General features: G+C 39.1%; 1 protein-coding gene across 1 annotated transcript in view; it reads right to left on the reverse strand.

Annotated features, from left to right (window-relative positions):
- The window catches only part of vps41 (VPS41 subunit of HOPS complex), a 39,602-nt gene extending 25,900 nt beyond the window's left edge, over window positions 1-13,702 (reverse strand). Inside the window, exons 1-3 of the mRNA XM_060861124.1 lie at window positions 13,484-13,702; window positions 12,113-12,151; window positions 3,663-3,770 (exon numbers count right to left, since the gene is read on the reverse strand). Coding sequence (XP_060717107.1) covers window positions 3,663-3,770; window positions 12,113-12,151; window positions 13,484-13,504 — 168 coding nt within the window. The 5' untranslated portion in view covers window positions 13,505-13,702. The remainder of the gene's footprint in view (window positions 1-3,662; window positions 3,771-12,112; window positions 12,152-13,483) is intronic.
- Window positions 13,703-25,644: the final 11,942 nt, after the last annotated feature.

Below are 25,644 nucleotides of genomic sequence, written 5' to 3' on the forward strand. Positions count from 1 at the left end.
CTTGTGCTCTCACAAGTGGACTCCACTATATACCCGAGAAGTAAGTTTGAGCTGAAAAAATGTAACGTGTTATAATACTTCAGTGTAAGCAAGAAGAAAGTGTGATAATGAGTGTGAATATGCTGCCTTTAGAAGATCAGACTTTTTCCACTTCAGTGTGGTAATTTTGAGTATGTCATGTTTACAAGCTTTATTGTTGGTAAAAACATGAAACATGACTAAATCCAGGTTAATTCATACATATTTCTTTTTCTTTTATTTTGACACCATAACACGTTAACTTGCAGCTTATGATGAAAAATGGTCAAAGTTCTTTTTTCGGTGGAAAGATATAAACCATAGGTAATAAAAATACCACAAGCTGCATTAGCTGCATTTAGAAAAATGATTAAAACCTGTTATTCAGTACAAAAAAAATTAACTCTCCTCTGCCTGGTTGAAAATTTGGGAATCCTTCCATCTCAGAAACTTGGGAATCAAAATTATCTCTGTGTTTCCGAGTTATAATTAAGAGCTGAGGGGTCGTTCATGTGCAACGTCCTTGTGAGAAAACTAGGAATTACCATAATTCCAAAAGCATTAAACACTATGAATAATAATTTACTCCACTCTTAACAGAGTTGAGACTTAACAGAGTTGTTTGTTCTTCTTCAAGTGTAATAATTTAGATCTATTTAGTTAGTAGTTGGTTAATGTGCATGCTGTAGGATTAAATAAAAACTTATCATACTGGGAGCCTATCCCAGAAGACTTGGGACACAAGGCATTGTATACCCTGGACTGAACGCCAGTCTATCACTGGGAACAATTACACACAAATATAAAACAACGGGAACAATTAAACATGACTGTATAACAACAAATCAATTAAAATTTTAGGGATATCACTCTGACCTGTTAGGATGCATAAGTGATTCTGAGAGTGCTTCACTTGATTTGGCTCAAATGAAAATGACAACAGGTGTACTGGAGAGGCAACAGACAACTGCTATCTTATCCTTCCTGACTGATTTTTCTCAGGTTTTGTGCGATATTAGGGTTTTTGGCCCTACTTGTAACACTTAGGCCAGCTACTCCAGGATGGTACATCTGATGTGTCTCCCAGAACAGTTCCAAGAGCATGGCGGAGATACCAGGACATGATTCAGGCCGTTATATGAGGAGAGCTGAGCAGGGCTGTAGAAGGGTAACAACACAGCAGCAGGCTGTGTGTATTGGCTCCTTTGTGCAAGGAGGAACAGGAGAAGCACTGCCAGAGCCCTACAAAATGACCTCAAGCATGCTACTGGTATGCATGTTTTTAACCAATCTATTAGAAACAGACTCTATGATGGTGGCATGCGGGTCCGTCATCCTATAATGGGACTTGTGGTCACAGCCCAGCACTGTGCAGCACATCTGGCATTTGCCAAAGAACATCATCCGGCATGAACGGTTTTGGGCGGTGGGGTCAGTGACGGTCTAGTGAGGAATATACTTAGAGGGTCACACAGCTCTCCATGTGCTAGCCAATCATACCCTTACTGTAATTAGGTACCATGATGATATCCTCAGAGTGATTGTCAGACCTTATGCTTGTGCAGTGGGTTTCTCCTGGTGCATGACAATGCCCGGGCTCAAATAATATATGTAGGATATATGTAGGTAGTTTCTAGATAACAAAGGCATTGATACACTTGGTAATCATGTTTTTGAATCCAGTCCTCAATGGCTTAATGATTTCGTCACATCATTTTGTTTTTATTGTTTGTGCCGTTATTGTTGAATTACACAGTGTATATAAGTAAAGATTTTTAACTTGAATATTTTGTACATCGAGGTCCAATGTGTTCTCATAATTTTTTGAAAACATGGAAACATTTGACGAGAGAGAACAGAGGAGAATAGACAGAATGTGACAAGCTGAAAGGAAGTGTATCGTAACTCAAATAATCACTCGTTACAACCAAAATGTGCAGAAAAGTACCTCAGAACTCACATCAAACCTAAAGTTAGATACAATAGCAGTAGACCACATCAGATTTCACTCTTGTTGGCCAAGTACATGAACTTGAATGTACAGTTGACACAGCTTCACAGAAACTGAACAATTATAGATTGGAATGTTATTGAAAACTTCTCCTATCCTAAAACAAAATACAGACAGCAACATGAACACAAGCTCAATGGTTGTATTTGCATTCTCTGAAAACAAATGGAACAAAAAAATATAGTTTGATTTATAATATCAGATTTTAAAAACTCATTTAAAAGATTTAAATTGTAATTAATGAAATGCACCACAAATTTGTCCTAAAACAAAATATCTGCCAAATAATGATAGTGGAACATGAAGTCCAATAACTCTTCATGTTAAGTGCTCAAAACATATGCAGCCAGAAGAGCAACGATAGATGTGTTAAAAACAGTATGTGTAAGAAGCTCTACCACACACACACTCACACACACAAACACAGACACACAGACACACACACACACACAAGACCACTGTGTGCTCCCATGCTTCAGTGCAGTCTATAATGAAATGCTTATATTTACAGGCACAGCGGAGCATGTCCGACAGAGCCCCCACCATCTGCCCAAATAAAATCAGGCAAAATAAATAAATAAACGGGGTGGCCCCAGCATCCAGAGCAGCTCTTCAAGGGATTTATTGAAATGGAATGGTGCAAATGAAATTCTGATTGTGACCACTTAAAACATGAGGCTACATTAGGCCTGCTGGAGCGTGTGCATGTTACGAGGTGGAGGAGAAGATATGCAGGAATGCATATATAAGAACAGGACACCAAACAGGACAGAGCCTCTTATTGACGATTCAGCTCTGTGATGCATTTTTTTTTTCTAAAGAAGAAAGAGACAGAGATCTCCAGGGGCAAAAAGGAAAGGAGGGGAGAAAAAGAACAAAAATCAATTGTGGTTAATAAAACATCAGGACAGGAGGCATTACTAGGTTTGACTATTCCTCCAAAGCAGGTGTGCATGAGTGAACTCGCTGCCATGATCATTTAGGACCAATATAAATGATCACAGGTTGCAAAAAAAAAATAAAAAATAAAAAATAAAAAAATAAAACAAATAAATGAATAGAATTAAAAAAAGATGTGGGGTGGGAAATATATCATGAAATGAAAGGATAGCAGTGGCACCTGGTTGGTGCGTGTGAGTGTGTGTGTGCGTGTGTGAGTGTGTGTAAGTGTGTGTGTGTGTGTGAGAGTGTGTGTATATTTACAGTAGATATTTTTACTAAATGCTGTGTAAAACGTTGAACAGCAGGGAACTCGGAAACAATAATGGATAGTGCTTAGTTTTGCAAAGTTGTGTTAAATATGTTACGATAATATTATACCTGGGGGCATGGTGGCTTAGTGGTTAGCACGTTTGCCTCACACCTCCAGGGTTGGGGGTTCGATTCCCGCCTCCGACTTGTGTGTGTGAAGTTTGCATGTTCTCTGGAAAATTGTCCGTAGTGTGTGAGTGCGTGAGTGAATGAGAGTGTATGTGTGACCTGCGATGGGTTGGCACTCCGTCCAGGGTGTATCCTGCCTTGATGCCCGATGACGCCTGAGATAGGCACAGGCTATAGGCACAGGCTCACAGGCTCGAGAAGTTCGGATAAAGCGGTAGAAAATGAATGAATGAATGAATGAATAATAATATACCTTATCATGTACTGTCAAGCAGCTGGCTGCATCCTTCTGCAGAATCTCCGTCACCCCATTGGACAAGCGCTCATATTTCAATTTAGGTTCCTCCTCACTGTCTTCTTCCTACAGGGAAAACACACAATTTTAAATACCCGATATGACCCCAGTTTGCGTAGTATAAAAATCCAGCACTACCTCCACTAGGTCTCTTCATTTATGTTTCACTTTGTAAAACTTCTAGAGCAAGTTTGTGTGAAACAGAATCAAACATGGTTAGCTGGCAGATTCTGAGCACCTGAACCAAAGCTGTCCTGAGGCTGCCAGTTCTTCATCCTTAATAAGAACCTTATCCCTTTACAGAGACTCGCACTGTCAGAATACCCTCAAACACTTCTTAGCAAATATTCTCAAGATCTCAGACAATGAACAATCAAACTTTCAGCATTATATTTAGTTCAGCCTTAAACTCTCTCTGCTGTTCATCACACCATTCAATCTCCTAAAGGAAGTCACATTAACCTTTTACAGCATGCTAAAATCAAACCAGAATTAGAGACAAATAAAAGTAAATGGGACAAAGATAATGCCAGACACACAAACATTTTTTTGGATGTATCAAGTGGATGCAACAAGACAATAATCCAAAACCAATCAGTAGAAAAACTTCTTAAAAAGCACCAAAAGCAAGAAGTGACTTAAAGACTGTGATTTAAAGCAAACAGTGTGCGACACCTCAGTTTTATGACAGATACGTAAATAAAAATAGGCAAAGATTTAGCAAGTAATCTAAAAGAGTAGGAACACATCTACTATATAGAGAAGATGACCCAAAAGCTGCTCTATGTATGCATCCATTTTGTAACTCTGTGAAGCGACACAACAAGGCTCTGGATTATTCTGTTATTATTCTACTTATTTTACTAGAAATCTGTTAACACCTGAAAAAAATGTTTAAAGAATAAATATGCTGGTTGACTAACGGCACCTATAAACATTTACATCTTTCACGTGAGCAAAACAGCACTAGTTGTCTGTTGTAAATGTTTACGTGTGCTCTGTAATTTACATCTCAGTGTCAGTGATTGTGTAATGCCAGATATAATAATTATGTAATGCCAAAATACACCAGACACAAAACTTTTGTTTTTTTTGTCTTAGATTACAGAATCTAATAATGTAATGAGAAGGTTTATGTAAATTAGCAGAAATCAGCAAGTTGATAAAAATGATAAAAATTATTGAAATGAATTTATATAAGTGGGAGTGTCTGGTCTTATCCGGAAAGAGACGGTGTGTTTGCAGCTTTTAATTTAAATCAAGGAGAATCCACACCTCGACATTTATTTGAATCCAAGAGTGTAAACTGATTAAACAGGTGGAATCAGGTGCGTCTCCTGCTTGACTAGAATGGAAGACTGCACACACACACAATCACACACACACACACACACCCCCACACACACCCCCAGCCATTTCTGGATAACTTTAAACACTCCCGTGTTTCACATTTTCTGCCCACTAATACATTAGATAATAACAGCATTTAAATAGAGCTTTGTTTACATTCACATTGACACTAAAGTCAATGGTTTGTGCCACCTTTCTGTGCTTTATGAACACCCCGGGCCACATTTGTTCCCCCTTTACTGATATAAAAACCTCTACTTTTCCAGGAAGGCTTTTCAATAGATTTTGGAGTATGGCTTTGGGATTTTGTGTTCATTCAGCCATAAGAGCATGTGTGAGGTCAGGCACTGATGTCAGCTTTAGAAACCCGGAGTACAGACAGTGCTTCAGTTCATCCCTAAAGGTGTTCATTGGGGTTGAGGTCCGGACTCTCGAGTTCTTATTCATTACCAGCCCTATGAAACCATGTCTTCCTGGAGTTTGCTTTGTGCATGGGGGCATTGTCATGCTTTGGGGCTCTTGCATTATATGGGACTTAATGCTGTATGGGTGTGATGGTCAGATGTCCACAAAATTTTGGCTGCATATTACATACAGTATTATATACAAAATACACACAAAATACACACTTCCCTTATTTTGTAGACAGGTTCCACTACCACTTTAGCTACGTTGCACAAGCATTAATTCAGTTTTACTCAGTTTGCTACGGCTGTTTTTTGTCAGTTACACGCTATTGCTATGACTGTGTTTTGTGTTAAGTACACAGTAAACCAAGCAAAATCATGTTTCCTTTACATACTTATTCTTTGCCTGTTCAGATGACACATGCAAATGACCTCTTTATGTAGAATTGTATAATGTGGACCTAATTATTTTGTTTGCTAAAGCCATTTCAAAACTTAAAAATGCATCAAATGAAACTCATTGCTTCAGAGTTCCGCCAAAACACATGCCCGGAGGCAAAGCTTTTAGAAAGCCAAGCCTGGGGCAGCTACAGATCTCAGTTTTAATGTTTACTTGCTGCTGCTAGAGAACCAGATAATACAAGAACAAGAAATTTGCCTTTTTTCTGCTTTCATTTTAGCTGTAGCCTGACCAAATAATTCAATATTTGCACTTGAGTGTTGTCATTTGAACATTGTATATGATAGATGAAAACTGTAATTTTGGAGTTTACTGCTGTGTCAAATCCTACATTTTCCTCACCCTCTTCCACCGGTATTCATGGATGTTTGTGGAAAAGTGTGATTTGTACAGAGCAGCTTCTTTTACTTCTAAAAGGTGTTTTCTCTCCTCATCACTGAAGCTCCCACGTCCATTTCCTGTCTTCTCCAGATGTGAAATTTCGAATACCTGGACATTTGTCATGGTCTACAAAGCCATTATAGTTGTGAAGCAAAGAAAAAAAAGGGGGGGAGGGGGGAGGAGAAGGCACAAAAACTTTCTACACTGGTGTGTGTGTTATCGGGGGTTTAGAGTGATAGCTCTGCCGTTTCATATCCCATAATTTCTGCTTCTTGTTAGTGTTTGCCGCTGTGGCGGATGAGTGTTGTGCTGGTGTTCCGTGCTGCTCCTAATTGGTGCCCTGGGGAGAGGGGGATGAAGGGGAGTCTGTCTTTAATTGCCCTGTTCTTGGAGTGGTGTGACCAAGCACACACTCTTCTGCCTCTCAGCCCCAGTTTTAGCTCTCTCTCTCTCTATCTTCCTCGATTCTCCAGATTGTCGACGCAGAGCATCAAACTGACACCCAGATTAATGTCAGTCTAAGTCTGCATCCTCCTTCGATTCCCTGTTTGACATCACGTCTTCAGACTGCCGCATGCTTCTTTACTCGCTTCCCGTACGGGACATAATTCTTTGCTGGCAAGAAATTTCTGAGCAGCAGATTGAGGATTTGTGATTGTAGGATGCACCAGTAAATACAAAGAGAGAGTAACTGCAGGTTAGGACTGAACCTGCTGATTATTAATCAGGGACGTTTCGTTGTATGTCTGCTTATGACTTTATGACTGCCAAAGTAGATGAAATTAAGCCTTAACTGGACTTCTAACTGGCAATATCAACATGCATACTGTAGTTTCATCAGTCATTTCCTACTAAAAGCTCATCTAAAGCAAGCTGTTGGAAATGTGAATGTCATTGAATCATTTGCATTACAAACGGGAAATGATTTTATTTATGATTTTAGTCAGTATAGTATTTAGCCAGTCTTGTTCAGATTGGTCAGAAGGTGCGTCATTCCTGTACAACAGCACGGCCTGAACGGTAGTTCCAGCTGTGACGTGAACAATAGGTTAAAATGAATGTGCTCTGAAATTCTAATGCATTATTGTTGCTATAGCAACAGCTCATACACAGGGACTTGTATGATGAGCGTTTTAAGTAATCTAATAATATTTAGAGTTTGAGATTGAAACTGATTCAAGAAATGAAACCAAAAATATAAGAAAAGATATACTGCTACAAACCAAAAAGTAATCACCTTTAACTGGTCCAGAACAGAAATGTTTGTTTTACATGTTTGCTATTGGTTAATGATGTTATTTTTTGTTGCCACACTGCTGTTGATTATTTTTCTTTAACAGCATGCTCTGTTTTGTTTTATTCATTTTACATATTAAACGTTGCTTTAAAAGCAGAACCCTTTAGATACGTAACTGTTGTGTGGATACTTACGGAAAAATATACAGGAAGTGAGAGAGTCAGATAGTGAGGCAGAGAGTGAGGCAGGGAGTGAGAGACACGTTGCAGCAGGCTTGATTATTAGTCATTTAATTTTAAACTTTACAATATTTATTCTGTTTCCAAGCTGCTTGAAGACAATGTCAATTGTTAAAAGCTCTATACAAATAAAATTTAATTGAAATTAATTGAGACAGAGAGAGACAGAGAGAGCGAGAGAGAAAGAGAGAGAGAGAGAGAGAGAGAGAGAGAAAGAGAGAGAAGAGAGAGAAAAAGAGAGAAGAGAGAGAGAAAAAAGAGAGAGAGAGAGAGAGAGAGAGAGAGAGAAAAAAGAGAGAGAGAGAGAGAGAGAGAGAGAGAGAGAGAGAGAGAGAAAGAGAGAGAGAGAGAGAGAAAAAGAGAGAAGAGAGAGAGGGAAACAGGTAACAGAGTCTGAAGGAAGAGTGAGGAATTACAATAAATCACTACACTCACTGAGGTTTTACCCTGAACCCACAGATATATTATTTATTATTTATTTACTCCTTCTATGTTGTAAGGAGCTGCAGTGGAGGTATTCAGTAACTGCTTGACATTTCATTCTCTCTATCACTTACAGCCTCCACCCCATCTCTGTGTGACACACAGTATTTTATTTATCCGCTCGCAGGCATGTGGATACTCTGGTGACAGAGAAACCTTTTCAGAATCATATTCATCTGCCTCCTACATTCTAAACCACATTCACATTACTCGCTAGTTAAGCTTCTCTCCTAGTGACAAGAAGCTGCTGAGGTTGCGATGGTTGTGCGGTCAACACACTTGCTAAATAAACAAAGAGAAATATAGAGAAAAAAAAAGGAGGTAATAAATAGAATCAGAAATGTATACCAAGGTTTCTGAAGAGATTTTGCAGAATTATACTGTTTTATTATTTAAAGGCTACAATAAATGAATGGCATTTAAAAATGTACAACATTATCAGTACTCACGATGTCTAACACAACATTAGAGGTGAAATCTTTTCAATAAGAATGTGTATATTTAATTGTCATTGACTGAGAACTGATGAAACCCTTTACAATAACCAGCGCATGCACAAAATATCACAGTAATGCAGACGACCTTGCTCGGCCCTCTCACCCTCCTCTTCACCCTTCTGTCGTCTAGCAGAAGGTACCGGAGCACCTGAGCCATCACCAGCAGCCTCAGCAACAGTTTCCCAGTCAGATTACTCAACAGCCTGCTGTCTCCCAACCCTCACCTGGATTAGTCAAACACAACCTAGTGCGACTCAATATGTCTGCACTCTGTACTTTACAAAGCTGCATCACAGTTATAGACTTATTGCTGCTACACTACACAACAGTTTACAGTCCACCGTGAAACAGCTTCCCTGCACAACTCTATTCTATTGTTCTGTATGTTCATTGTTCTGTGTATTCTTTGTCCTGCACTTGTCTCAAACTGCTGTGGATGTGCACTTTATGTAGTCCTGTGTACTTTTATGTGTTGCACCATGGTCCTGGAGAAACAACAAAATAGACAAGCTGTATAGATTAATGATGATAAATTCCCATTAAACCAGGTTTAAATGAATAGATGCTATTTTAGTCTTGTTCAGTAGTATGAAAAACTGTTGTAGTGGCTCAAATTAAAAAAAGGGTCAAATTACCCCGACCAGCTGCTTCTGCATTATATTAAATGTGTGTTTATTTGCTAATGGCTCACCAAACTAGGTAAAATGCCTTTTTGGACCAAAAACCAAGTAAAATGGATGACCACTATGAGCTTAACCCTGAAACATATCCAAGCACTAGGGATGAGCGAGTACAGCATTATCTGTATCTGTATCCGTATCTGTTAACCATATGAATTATCTGTATCTCGGAGTGGGTGGGGCCTAACCCAGAAGTAGGCGGGGCTTGTCTTGAAATGGGCGGGGCTTTAACCGGTAATAATTAATTTGTAATATTTATAACACTAGCTTACTACCTTTATGTTTTTATGAAATACAGCAAAAACGTGTCAGACACTCAGTGTCTGGTTACTGGTTAGAGGCAGCTGAAGGTTTAAAAAAGAAAAAAAATCTCTGACAGGCAGAGACGCAATGCGAGTCGCATTCTACCAAGCAAGCACCACGTCTGAACGAACCCACGTTTACCAGAACTCTACTGGTTAGTAAGTACGTATTATTAACGTTACAACCTGAAGTAAAAAGCTGAAGAAACCCTAAACGTTAAGGGAAAAGACCTGCGAACCCGAGTGACTGAGGGAGAGACAGAGAGCTGTTGTGTGTGTGACTGAGTGAGCAGAGTGAGACACAGCAACACAATACATCTGTATGTGTGTAGGGGAGGGGCGCTGTGACTAGCCTATCACTGTAGGGGAGGGGCGCTGTGACTAGCCTATCACTGTAGGGGAGGGGCGCTGTGACTATCCTATCACAGAACGCTGACACAATCAGCTACCCAATGATGATTTTCATTCAATCCGAGCACAGATATTGACTCATATAATACTCGTACTCGGCAGAAGTGCTTTATCCGTACCGGATACTCGTTTCTGCCGAGTATCCGGCTCATCTCTACCAGGCACCCTCTGACCAATGAGATGACAATTTACCTACATGTGACTTGTATAAATACACATAAATACACATGTGAATTGTATAAATAAATGCTTTAAAATGTGAAAACAAAAAGTGGGAAAAAGTTTCGGTTTTGAAACAAGGCACAGATCAACAGGTCTGAAAACATTAAAACAAACCTCTCCATTTCAAACCTACCAAAAGCAGGCTTCTGGATTTTCTAGATTAGTAAATACTTTTAAATGTAAGGTCAGATATTTTAGATAGAATTTATAACAACAATGAAAATATACAGATCTCATTAGTTTGTGTAAAACTGCTTAACATTTTGCATTTACACTTGGCTCTGACATGTCATCTAGTGGATGTGACTTTTAAATCTTCTGGACATACAGAACATACACAGCATGTGTGTGAATTATAATGCAGCTTGTGTAACCGCTGCTTCTGCATGCACAAGCAAAATATCACACATCAAGTGTAAAGCAGGCAACTACACAACACTCTCCACTAAGTCAGTCATTGCAAGAATTAAAACCTTTAGGTTTTCCAGTCTCTAGATACTTCACACACATAGGTCACACAAATAATGCATGAATACATTAAAAGTTTAAATCTTATAGTACTATATCTTGTCAAGAAGCTTTTATTGTCATTTCAACCGTATACAGCCGACACAGTACACAGTGAAATGAAACGTTTCTCCAGGACCATGGTTTTACATAGAAAATATAAAGCTCATAAAACAACACAGAGCTAAGGACTTAAAGTTGTCCTAGCCACATAAAGTGCATTGTGTGCAACCTAGTGCAAACAGTGTGAGACAAAAGATGCACTGTGCAATAAAACAATACTAAACACTACAGGACAAATAATAAAAAAAAAAATAGCACCAACCAGTGGGCCAACCATTATTATTAATATAATACTGTATATTATAAAGATTTATATAACCCCTTTTCAGGGTCACCACAGATTATCACAAGATCTGCATATTAGATTTGGCACAGGTTTTACACCAGATATATTTCCTGATACAATCCTCCCATTTTATCTGGGCTTGGGACCTGGACTGAGACTCTTCAGTGGCTGGGTTAGCTCCTTGCCTGGAATCGAACCCAGACCACAGCAATGAGAGCATGGAATCCTGCCGCTGGACCACCAGGAGGCCCCACTGTATATTATAAAGTACAGTGTGCAAAACTAGAGAACTGTAAACAGAGAGGATTCCAGTAAACATGTACATACTTGTGTGCAAAAAATAAATTGAGTAAGTGATTGATCTGTACAGTCCACACAGTTGAGTGTGTGTGTGTGTTTGGTGTAGTTCAGTTCTGTGTATAATGTGTGGAGAAGTCTTCACCGTGTCCTTTATGGTCCCCAATTTTTTTAAGAATCCCTGATCTACTGCCATGCTTAGGAAGGAAATTGGAGAACAAGGAGAAAACACAAGCAAACAGGGTGAACATAAGCAAATCTGCAGAGATAGTAGACAAACAATGGAAGCTGGCTTTAGAACGATGCCAACGTAGCAAGGTAGCTCACTACCAAAGTTTCAAAATCATTCCTGTGTGTTTTTTGGTACTGGAATCATTCATGTCAAAATACAGTTATCTGTAGGAAGGCAGCTGAAAAAATGTAGTAACTGGCTTCATGCGTCTGGGACAAAAGATGTTTAAGCACTGCATGATCTCATGAACCTTACAACAATTTCTGAAGAGGATTAAAAGAAACAGTTCCTATAATTCTCTCTCAAAATAAAAGCAACTGCAAAGTGCTTAAAAGCTGAGAACCACAATCCTACCTCCGAGTCATCTGTGGACTCCTCACCAGGTTTCTTTCCCTGGAAAATAAGATTCACATGTAGTATTATTACACATGTATAGTTTACTGCACAGAATGTGAATTTTACTAGACTAATTAGAAAAGAAAAATATTTCGCGAGACATTTCAATTTTCTGAATACATAAGCAAGAGTCCAGCAGTTTACTCAGAGAAGTTACAATGTGTGTGTAACTGTAGACTTCAATTTCTATATATAAGAAATTATATATCACACTGAACACTATTAGCTCGCACTGAACACTATTAGCTCGCACTGAACACTATTAGCTCGCACGGAACACTATTAGCTCGCACGGAACACTATTAGCTCGCACGGAACACTATTAGCTCGCACGGAACACTATTAGCTCGCACGGAGCACTATCAGTTTACAGTGAACACTATTAGCTCGCACTGAACACTATTAGCTCGCACTGAACACTATTAGCTCGCACTGAACACTATTAGCTCGCACTGAACACTATTAGCTCGCACTGAACACTATTAGCTCACACTAAACACTATTAGCTCACACTGAACACTATTAGCTCACACTGAACAATATCAGTTTACAGTGAACACTATTAGCTCACACTGAACACTATTAGCTCACACTGAACAATATCAGTTTACATTGAACACTATTAGCTCACACTGTACACTATTAGCTCACACTGTACACTATTAGCTCACACTGAACACTATTAGCTCACACTGAACACTATTAGCTCACACTGTAAACTATTAGCTCACACTGTACAATATCAGTTTACAGTGTACACTATTAGCTCACACTGTACACTATTAGCTCACACTGTACACTATTAGCTCACACTGTACACTATTAGCTCACACTAAACACTATTAGCTCACACTAAACACTATTAGCTCACACTGAACACTATTAGCTCACACTGAACACTATTAGCTCACAGTGAACACTATTAGCTCACACTGAACACTATTAGCTTAGTCTGTACACTATTAGCTCGCACTGAACACTATTAGCTCGCACTGAACACTATACAGCACTGAACACTATACAGAACTGAACACTATACAGCACTGAACACTATACAGCACTGACGAAACATGTTTAACTGTACACTTTAATTTCTATATATAATAAGTGTAACTTATTGTAAAATTGATATTAGCATCCTTCGCTCAGTCAAACCTTTATTTGATATTCAGTTTAACAACCGCTGTGACTAACAGCTAGCATTACAAACGGCTAGCATTCTAAAATATACCTGTACACTGACTGTACATGTATATTAAAACACTTTATATATAATCTAAGATGCACAAATGGATTTAAAAGTCTTAGATTTCTAATGTAGACTGTTACCTGCTCCTCCACTTCCGACATAGCTCACTGCTAATAACTAGCCACAGCCGTTAATTTATCCAGACACCGAGGAATCTTCCCACTTCACTAGAGGAAAACAATAATGGAGCTCAGACACTTCAGCAGTCTTTATAACTACAATGATTTAGTCGTAAACTCCTTGTGTGTAGCGGTATTGCTGGAGCAGTTGAGACTGATCATAAGAACAGTCACATGACCAAAACAGAAAACAAGCTGAAGTGCATTGTGGGAAATGTAGTTTTAACCTGCAGTCTCGACAACATTTAAGGGTTCATTTAAGGACATTTGCAAAACCAAGGCTGTCAAGTGTCACGCATTGAGAGTAACAGTAACGCATTTGGGTCTTTTGTCACGCTCTCCCGCCACACATCGTATTTCTCACGCAGAAAAACTTTTTGACTATTTATCATATATTTAATATGCCGCAGCGCCCAAAATGTATCAGTCCGCACGGCTGTCTCTATGGAACCGGGCAAGAATCAAGTGCGTCTCAATTCTTAGTCGAGACTGACACTTATCAGCCAATCAAAAAAAGAAGCTACACAATAGCCAATCAGAAAATAGCACTATCTGATTTAAATTTAAAAGATTTAACGCAACAAATAATAAAAAAAAAATCATTATCACAAACACACACACACACACACACACACACACATTAATAAATGGAAATGAAACAAATACTTTGTATTTGGTTAAATTGCGGTCAGTGATCCTTACCAAACACAACTCCCCCATGGGATACGTGATGTCACGCTGTCCTGTCTTCAAAACTTGAGCAAAACTTGACCGTCTTGCAAAACAATTTAAAATATTTATATTAATATATGCAGTGTACTGATCCTGAACAGCGCTAATAGTGTTCGGTGTGAGCTAATAATGTTCAGTGTGACCTAATAGTGTACAGTGTGAGCTAATAGTGTTCAGTGTGACCTAATAATAGTGTACAGTGTTAGCTAATAGTGTTCAGTGTGAGCTAATAGTGTTCAGGGTGAACTAATAGTTTCAGTGTGACATAATAGTGTTCAGTGTGAGCTAATAGTGTCAGTGTGAGTGTTACGTGCTATGTTTGTGGGTTCTGTGTTTTGTTTGTTCTTTCTCTCTCTCTCTCTCTCTCTCTCTCTCTCTCTCTCTCTCTCTCTCTCTTTGCTCCACTATCTATCATTTCAGATCCCTACCATTGGACACCTCCCGTCAATCTTCATTATCCTGTGTGACGTCACCCGTCGATCCACCAATCAACCAGAATCAGGATTAGAATCAGAAACAGAGACAAAAACAGAAGGAGAAAGAAGACATGGGCTAATTTGTTAGAGGGCTATGTGACTTGTTAGTCACTTTGTGTATGTGACTCGTTAGTCACTTTGTGTATGTGACTCGTTAGTCACTTTGTGTATGTGACTCGTTAGACACTTTGTGTATGTGACTCGTTAGTCACTTTGTGTATGTGACTCGTTAGTCACTTTGTGTATGTGACTCGTTAGTCACTTTGTGTACAGTATGTGACTCGTTAGTCACTTTGTGTATGTGACTCGTTAGTCACTTTGTGTACAGTATGTGACTCGTTAGTCACTTTGTGTATGTGACTCGTTAGTCACTTTGTGTACAGTATGTGACTCGTTAGTCACTTTGTGTATGTGTCTTGTTAGTCACTCGTTCTGCATCTGTATGCTTGTGTTTATTCACATTGTGTATGTGATCTTGGTTATATTGGGGAAAACTGGACAGGTGAGTACGTCACGTGACATACATTGTGCAACACACAATAGGTTAGGAGCACATGCCACCCTCTGTACCTTTTGTTTGTATAGAAAGTATAGGTTAGTTAGGGCGTCATTAACTCTGAAGATTTGTTTTATTACTTTCCTTTGTAGTTCAGGTTAGAGGGTTAAGTTCAAGTTAGCGCAGTTTTGTTTTGCTTATTTCTTTTTTTGGGCACCGTTCGTGTCTCTTTATCCCTTTGTGTCTTTTGTTATCTTGTTTCTGTAGATATCGTAAATGTTACCACTTTTGTCACCACCACTTGTATGATAATAGAGACAGGTTTTGCCCACTATTTGTTGTCCTTGTCGTTGATTGCCAGATACACACCAGAAATCTAACTTTAGAATCATTTCATATTGTTACCTCCCAACGATACCCCTAAACACCATTTGGGATTGTAGCAGTGAGATAATATGATTTAGTGTGAGCTAATAGTGTCAGTGTGATTTAATAGTGTACAGTTGGAGCTAATAATGTTCACTGTGACCTAATAGTGTTCAGTGTGAGCTAATAGTGTCAGTGTGACCTAATAGTGTTCACTGTGAACTAATAGTGTCAGTGTGACCTAATAGTGTTCAGTGTGACATAATAGTGTTCAGTGTGAGCTAATAGTGTTCAGAGTAAGCTAATAGTGTTCAGTGTGAGCTAATAGTGTACATTGTGAACTAATAGTATTCAGTGTGAGCTAATAGTGTACAGTGTGAGCTAATAATATAGTGAAAGCTAATAGTGTCAGTGTGAGCTAATAGTGTTCTTTGGGAGGTAATTATGTATAATGTGAGCTACTGTAACAGTGTACAATGCGAGTTAATAGTGTTCAGTGTATGCTAATAGAGTACAGTGTGGTATAATACTGTGTAGTTTGCTAATGTACTGTGTAGGCAATAAACCATGGGGGGTAATGGTTTACAGTTTTGGCTAATACTGTACAGTGTTTGCTAACAGTGAACTGTGTGGGTCAATAGTGAACTGCATGGGTTAATATTGTACTGTGCAAGCTGATGATCTCTGTGTTTTTTTATGTATCATGCGAACGAATGATGGCCTTCATAGGTCATTAGTGAACCATTTGTGCTAATCGTGATCCGTGAGGGATAATAATGTACAGTGCTGACAAATAATGAACTAATAGTGACTAATAGTGAACTGTGTCAGTGAAATATGTACACAGTGGCCTAATAGTAATCCATGTGGTTTACCAGTGAACTGTGTAGTCTGAAACTGAACTACGTGGATAACAGTGAAGTGAACCCCATCAAATTGTTGTATGGACACTCGTATAGGGTGGAATCTCTTTACCTGCACCAGTTGAGGTTGGATAGTATAACAGATAGGGTTAGATGGTGGATGAGTTATATTTTTGGTTTGTCTTTGTGTCTGTCCACCTGTTCATATATAAGCATGTAGTGATAAACTCCGGCCAAATTACAGACATGTTAATATACAGAGTAACCACACTCTCACTCATGTGCTATTATAATTATACAATAATGTAATCTCTCAGTCTAATGCAAAAATGAAATGCTGTAGAATAAATTTGATCTTCTCAAACATGCTGTCCATTTCTATCTGTCGGATGTGAATGTTTTATTATATACAGTAGGAGACATTAAAGACACCAGCATGAGAAGCGAACAGTGTGACTCAGTCTAAACTGGTATTTTTAGAGGAGTTTCATCGGTTTCTGTCACGAGTTGTTATGTAGTAGATTTTTAACAGAGTATATTTAGAGAGAACAAGCACATCTATAGAAGAAGGAAAGAGGTGATGATGGTGAAATTTTGCTGTTTACACTTTATTTGTATTTAAACAAAAACAATCCAAAACTTAATAGCAATCAATATCCATTCAAAATATTTTGATTAATAAACTGTAGAGGAAATGCCCCTGTGTTTCAACCAGGTACTACATTCCACCCAAGTGGTGTTAACCTGAAAGTCAGTGGATGCTCAGAACCATAGATAAGGTTATCAAGGTTATAAGCAGCAATACACGGCTATCTGGTGAAGAACTGCATATAAAAACATGAGAAACATCTACCTCTGGTGAAAAACAAGTGAAACCTAAAAAAATTATGAAATATAAGATTGTTCAATCTGTTTTTAGATTTAGAGATCTATATACAGTTCCAGAACATTGATAAGATACCAGGCAGGGTCAAACTAACAAAATTAGAAGAAAATATCATCAGATCGCAAACGGCAAAACTGTGTAAAGAGAAATTAGATAAAACACAGAAAATCAATCCACAAAAACATGGCTCAGAATTCTCACAAATACAGACAATGTAAAGCTTTGCACCAGAGATCAAGTTGATATGTGTTATACAGCAGTTCCACAGGAAATTAGAAATAGAACTGAAGTGTTTTTAATATTCAGGGGAGGCCTCCTCTGGTGGTCTGGAGTAGAAAGGTTTGAGCTAGATGATAAAATGTTTTCATACAAACCATTAGAAGACAAATCATTATATTGGTGGTGGTAACCTGAGGAGAGATTGATAGTGAGTCTTTTGCAAAAGCCCTGACATATCTGCTAGCAGAATTGAACACCATGATCTAATCTCAGGATGTCCATAAAGCCATCGTTTCAAAGCATCAAAGGCGTTCATGGTTTCAGGGTTCCTTTGAGGAGGGATGTTTGTTGGGCCGCCGCAATACTTAAGCTCTGAATGAACTGTCAGCAACTGTTAGCAAACCCCAGGAATCTTTACATCTTCATCACAGGTTTAGGTTTGGGCCAGGAGGTTGCCTCCACTTTACTCTGATCCATTAGATTACTCTGTTTTGCAAAACCACACATATCTGGAAGATATGTTTTCATTTTGGATTAATTCGATTTCCCAGAGTAACTCACTTATGAAGGCATGGAACAGTGACTGTGCATTGATGAATCCATATGGCATGACCAGCTACTTGTAGTGTCCGTTGTTAATAATGAAAGCCATCGTCTACTCTTACCCTTCACTAATGAGTATTAGGTTGTATGCAATGCACAGATTAAGTTTAGTTTAGTGCATGGCTCCATTCACCTGTTCTGTGGTTGATGGTACAAGTGCATAGAGGGTAGGCTTAACCTTTACTCAAGTTAAGTCCCCTATATTTTACTGAATACCTCACTCAAATCAACATAACATTTTTACTTTCCTCTTGGGTTCTGGGCTTTCTTTGAGGGTTGATAGACAAATCTGGGGTTTCTTTTATGGGAGACAAATTTTCTTATTCTGTAGGCAGATAACGTTGCTAATTCTAAGCATCTAATGCTTAAAATTAGCCAATGACACAAGACATTGCTTAATTACAAGTCTAGTTTTCTAGTAATTAGTTACAAAAGGTTGTAACTGAATGTTTAATACTCATGTATATGGTTTATTGTAATCTTATATTAGGAATTACTAGATAGATTATTCTATATTCAAGAAAGAATTGCAATGGGATGAAAAATCTAGGCTAGGAGTCTCACCAGAGCATCCCCAGGACACACAACATATTTGAAGCCACTAACCATATTGTATAAAATACATTTACTCTTCAATTTATTAAGAAAATCTCATTCATTAAAAAATCCAACCAGCCTATCACAAGGCAGAACTTAATTAATAAAAATTATGTAGACACGTATCAAGAGCTTCAGTTTTTAAGGTGTTCTGGTCTGAATGTATATTGGAACAGGACAGATGTGACTTTGACCACAGAATGTTTGTTGGTGCCTGATGTGCTGGTTTGAGTACTTAAGAAAGTGCTGATCTCCTGGGATTTTCATGGATAGTCTAGTAATCTACAGTTGTAATTACAATAGCATGTCACTGGATTTTAGAAAAACATAGTATCTCAGAATGCAATGTTTTAATAAGAATGAGGTTCCTAATAAATTTGGTTACAAATCTGTCTCTAAAGAAAAGCATAAATTGCATTACATTTTTTTTCTTAATGAAGGTGTACTTCATTAATAAAAGAAATTTTAATCTCTATGTTATTCTCTGTCCTTATTTCATGCATTTATATACTATTCTATATCTTTAGCTTAACCTTTGACAAGCAGGCCACAGAATGTGTGAACTGTATGTCAGCTCTTTCTTCCTTCCTATGCACCTTTTATACTTCTGATTTCAGGTATGACTCTCAAACCTGCCATATTGAGTTTAAGTTCTCAGGTGTTGTCGCTTGCGGAATGAATACAAGAGCTTGAGGAAGTACAGGAACAGCTTTATCATGTGGTCTAAGTGCAAATATCTTCAGCTTATCACCAGCAATACAAAGGAGAGCTCCTTTAAAAGAAATCTGCTTTAGCTCCAATTATCATGGTGGTCTGAATGTCAAGGTGGTACAGTGACCAGCATAGTGACAAGTTGGGACATGAACACAAACAGCCTTATACAAAAAGTAACAAAGGCAACTAATTTCCACCGAGGCTGAGGTCCTCCAGAGCGTAGGATCAGTTGCTTTGAACATTCTGTGAGTCTGTTGTGTCAAGTGCATATTTTATGCTGCTGTGTATTAAGGAAGCATCACCAAAACCAACAGGCTTAACCAAATTATTAAGTGAGCTGGGTCAGTCATGGATTTCAGGCTGGACACAGTTAAGATGGTAGCATAGAGAATGATAATGTCCAAGTTCACTGCCATCATGAGCAATCACTCCCAGCTATCTATCCAACAATCACTGCACAGTCTCCTGATTCAGTGCAGAAAGGAATGCTTTTACAGGTCCTTTCTTCCTGCATCCATCAGACTGTACATTTCCACACATTACTTATCCATCTGAGAAGGCTCATTGAATTTCTGCACTATTCCTTGTGGAATGAGCATCAAACTTTGAATTTTGCTCAGTCCAATCCCACACAGTGACATCTTCCTTGTAACCTATATACTAGTGCGCCTGCTTACATTTTGTTTCATTTTGCCTATTCCATGTATTATCACTATCCTGTTGTTTTGTATATTTGCATGGTTGATATAACCTGCATATAAGTGTATTTAATTCTATTATATATATAATATATGTGCCCTGCGATGGGTTGGCACTCCGTCCAGGGTGTATCCTGCCTTGATGCCCGATGACGCCTGAGATAGGCACAGGCTCCCCGTCACCCGAGGTAGTTCGGATAAGCGGTAGAAGATGAATGAATGAATGAATGAATATAATATATGTATGTATGCATGTGTGTGTGTACGCATACATTGTGTGCTGTTATAACTCTGGAATTTTCTGGAATTAATAAAGCATTATCTTACTCATCACAGTTAGTTACTTTCCAAAGTTAGTGAGTAAGCACTGAGTAAGTTTAGCTGCTTGCTAGCTACCTCAAGGCTATATGGGCACTTGACCAAGCTTGCTGATTATAAAAGACCATCTTTATAATGTAGTATGCTGAAAATTATTCTCTGACCTACAGAACGTACTATAGCAAATAAGATGCTCAGTTTGTGAACAAAAACAGTTCAACTTGTTGGACATAAAATTTTCCAATGTGTATTATTATTTTTATGGTTATTACCAAGGTAGATCTGCAGCCTAGACCAGAAACACTGTGTTTTAGACAGGGAAACTAGAGCTAATTATCATAGCCAATCCACATAACTGGAACACGAACAATAACCAAAACACAGGATCAGCTTGTTTGCTAAAATAAACATTTAGCCATTTACTTAGTTATGCTTAAAACAGAAGAAAATACAATATGTATCAGTAGAAATATAAAAATATATTGAAATTGTATAAAATAAAATTTCAATATATTTTTATATTTCTACTGATACATATTGTATTTTCTTCCGTCTTACTGTTAACTACAATTAACAGTAGCTTTATGCTGTTCATGGTCACAGTGGATCCCAGACCCTACCCTGAGAATAAGTATTGTTATGGTAAATTATTGCCAAGGAATGTGCTTATTAGTTAAGTACCGGTTTTAATAGGTAGACTAAGATAGTGAACGCATACAGCATTCTTTCATTCTTTACGCATTTGGAGGGAAGTTAGGATTCAAAACCTCAGGTAAATGTACATCAGGCTCCATGACACTGTCCAAACATTCAGTCTACAGTCTCTATAATCCTAATATGCCTGAGGAAAAACAGTCATTTTTATCTCCTTATAAAACATGTTCTTATACCCTTGGACATGTGATTAGATTTGTACAGACATTTTTAAATTTTGATTCGGAACAGACTTCTACAATAGATGGCCTTGGGAAAGGCTCATTTGTGACAGGCTGTCAATACGTCCAGTGTGATTATGTTGATGTGGTGTGACTGAACAAGGGCAGGAGTTCTATATTTTTTTTACAGATATACAGGCATAACAAGTGACCATAGTGCAATAATGCCATGAAGACTGTGACTTGTAACCTCTGCCAAAGATTGGACTGTGACTAGATAATGTACAATCATCAAACAAGACAGAATCAGGGAGGAAATGGAAGATGGGACTCTCAGGCTTATCTCCTAGAACAGACCTGGGCCTTGTAGAGTTTACACTATCAGTCTTGTCATTTATTTTATGAACTACATCAGAAAGTGCCTTTCTGGTAAAGTGTGTTAATGTCCAGTCATCTGTTATAGCTATATGCTTCTTCTTTGTGAGTTTCTTTAGAAAAGAGCATGGTAAATAGTTGAAAGGCCCTCAGGTGCAGAAGTAGGGGTCACTTCATCAATCCATTATACACAAAATACTAATAATTGATGAGAAGAAGAATAGTGTTCCCTTGATTACCACATCATTGGCTTTGGTCAGTCTACCTTTAGGCTGTTAATGAATTATTCACTTGCCTCTTCTTTTCAATATATGGTTTTTACGCCTGGGATATTTTTCTTGGGTTACGTTGAATATTACCCTCTTTTAACATTTAACAGATTATCATCTTGTGTACATAGTGAGCTTTAATATTATTTTTTACTGTGTTTGAATAAACATAAATATTAAATGTTATACATTTTTGTGCAATTTTCAAATTTTAGTTCAATTTTCTGTTTAGTCTTCATGAAATATAAAATGAGACCAGAATTGTTACAATTGCTCTAGGTCTAAATTTTTTACAGTGTAAATTTTACACTGTATATTTATTAAACTTGATACTAAGTTTTAACAAATCACAGGCTTGCATTTATTATAGCTATGTAATTTGTTTATGTGTGGATGTATTAATGTATTCCATTCATAACAGTTGTAGTTTGTCAGGATAATGAGCATGCAAAAACAAATACACACAGGACAACAGGGTGGGTGAAAACTAGTGCAAGTTAGTGCAAGCTAGTTTTTTCTTTGGAAAAAATCTTGAGAAAATATGAAGAGGAGGTGAGCAAAATGTCAAGAAAAAACAGGCTGGGAGGTGCAGGGTGAAGCGTGGAGCTGAAGGCTGGATGGCGGAGCACTGGCGGACAGGGCTGTGTCCAAGATGCTCTTGGCATAGATCAGCAGTGGATACAAGGAGCTCTGGCCTGGTGACATTCCTCCATCTTTGGTAGCTCTGTCCTAGCTTTACTGGCTCTCTGGAAAAAAGGGCAGCACAGAACAATGGGTTAGCTCTGGCTACATACAATACCACAGCTTTATGTTTCTCTGCCAGCTGCACTTCTCCCAGAGGGTGAGTAGAGCAGTTGTCCATTCTGATTGGTCCGCTGCCAAAGCTCTGGCCCCATACCGCAGACGCAATGATGGCAACTATCCTTGGTGCTGGAGTGTCATTATCTTTAGCACTGTTATGGGAGTTAGTGGCCACCTGCTGACTTGTCATTGCTGGCTGTGTGAGACCTGTTGCCACAGTACCAACCCCCCTAGGCACAAGCCAACTGCCTCTGTGTGTTGAGTGAGCAGGCTATGGATAAGTCTGGATTCTGGAGGCTCGGGTCCCGCCTTCTGTCAGCGTGTTAGAACCTCCCCAATGTGGTGCAAGTTGGTCCACCCAGGCAGATGAATAAGCAACAAGCTAAGAGAGAAAAGTGGCTGCAGAGGGACAATGCAGTTTCAACACAATATCCCAAAATTCTGGAAGGTGGTGGGGCCCCTTGCGGGCCTAATGAGAAAACGAGTCTTCAGGCAAACAAACAGAGATAGGGTTACCTGCTAGTAGCATTTGGTCAGGTCTAAGGTGGATATGAAACAGGCTTTTCCTAGACTCTCTACTAAGTTGTCGATCCAAGCTTTGGGTACACGATAATAGGGCTGGACCAGGGACTGGCAAACTCCTTGATGATGCCAACCTGAAGCATTTTTATCACCTCTTCCTTGATAGCATGCTGTGAGGCTGAAAGTGGAGGTGAAGACGTCAGCTTATTGGTCCACCAACTCTGTTAGGTCTTGGTTCTCTGATGGAGCGAGACCAGCCCCTCTCCTCACCAAGGTCTGTTTCAGGGTATCTGTGACCCAGGCAGAAATATGGGTTCCCTGAACCCTGGCAGTGACTGCGGAGAACGCTGGCCAATTTTGTCTCAGCCGCAGGGGAACTGGGAGCTCTGGGATGATCCCCACCAAGAGAGGCCACCCTCTCTCTCAGCTCTGGATCTTTGCCTGTGTGACAGGGACCTGGCCTATGTCACCAATAACACATAACTCCTGAAGGGTCCACACCAGCTCTTCATGCTGGCCTAGAGCCTCTGGTCATGTGAGAGTGACAATGCTCCCGATGTATTTGAGTCACTTACACTTTTGGTGAGGTCATTCGGTGGTGTGGACCTTGCAGTCCACTAGCCGATGTTTAGCATTAGAGGGGCCAGTGGGAGGGTCTGGCTTGGTGAACAAAGGCTTGTTGCGGGCTACAGGTCCTATGGTGGGCCACCCCCTGGGTAGCTCCCTCACTCCATAGTGTGCTGAGTGGCTGAAGAGTGGTCCCTTCACCCCCTCTAAGCGGATCTCCTGTTGTGGCCTTCAAAGTGGCCACAACATGTTTCAGAACACCCAGCATCTCTCAGGGCGGTCTTCAAGAGAATCTGGTCCATTTGAGAACAAGGATTAGAACCAGGCCCGTAGCTCCACTTGTGTAATGTGGAACTCACTGCGTTTTGTAGTCTGCCTCAGCTACGTAGGCTTAGGGTGTGGTAAGCCAACTGGGCCTCCCCGTGGGGAAAGTTGCAAGAATCCAAGCTCACTCGTCTCGGTCCCATATCTTCCTGGTGGCGATGCTCTCAAACATGCTGAGGTAGGCCTCTACATCATCGTCCGTGGTGAGCTTTGTTACGAGGTGGTGAGCATCGTTACAGGGGTTGGGAAGGGGAGATGCGATAGCAGCCACCAAGGGAGAATGTTTTCTCAGGGACACAAACTCCTCTGTGACTGTCTACAGGCTTTTGTTGAGTCCCTGGACCAGAACTTATTGCTGCACACTGGCCTCCTGAAGCTGCTTCAGTACTTGACCATCTACTAGAACATGAAACACTTACATAACATGAACATACGTTTTATTTTAATTTACTGTCTCACTTAACTTATATTTATAATGGTCCAGTGTCAGACCATTCCAGTGCCAAGCAATAATTTTGAATAAAGTAATAACATATAAAAAAGTTTATCCAATTTAACTGTTTTTGGATTTTATGTTTTTTCTCTTATATTGTTGAAATGTGCATTTTTTTCCACGTTTTTTTTTTTTTTTAATTTGGTTATTTCATATTGGATTTCCAGGTGGTCTAGTGGCAAGACCAGCACTCTCATTGGTGTGGCCTAGGTTTGATATCTGGTCAGGTTTAACCCAGCCACTAAAGAGTTACCTTTCAGTGCTGGTCACAAGCCTGGATAAAATGGGAGGGTTGCGTCAGGAAGGGCATCCAGTGTAAACATTTGCCGAATCTAATATGTGGACCATGTGATTTGCTAAAAGAAGAAAATAGGACCTTCAATTGTCTCTCTTATTTAGAAATTCTTCCAAAAACCAGTAACCATCCAAAGAATATGTTTTATACTGTAGTTTTTCAGTAATACATTGGCTCAGAAAGAACTGAGCTATAATCAAACATTATTTTAGTGCGCTTAAATGGGATAACTAGCTATAATTCTCAATAAACTCTCACAATATAGATGTTTCTTCCCTCAGTAAATTCTGTACTTTACCCTAATGATCATTGCTTCGTTTCATTTCAAATCCAATGCTCTGGATTAAAGTAAAAAAAATGATTTGGTGCACTGTACATTATCTCTGCCCTGCAGCCAGGTACTGAATCCATCACTTCATATATTAAAGGTCTTCTCTCTCCTGAGGAATAGTGTTTCTACCAGGAGAGAGCAAGGGCACTTCCTCAGTCATCTTTCTCAGGAGCTGACCTTTAAGCTCTATTGGGTGCAGATGTCATTGCAACGCCCGATCTTACTGACACACACTGACACACACTGACACACACACTCACACACACAAACACACAGTGTATTCACAAACACACAAACACTGC

The sequence above is a fragment of the Tachysurus vachellii genome, chromosome 25, assembly GCF_030014155.1.
Source record: "Tachysurus vachellii isolate PV-2020 chromosome 25, HZAU_Pvac_v1, whole genome shotgun sequence".
Taxonomy (NCBI): domain Eukaryota; kingdom Metazoa; phylum Chordata; class Actinopteri; order Siluriformes; family Bagridae; genus Tachysurus; species Tachysurus vachellii.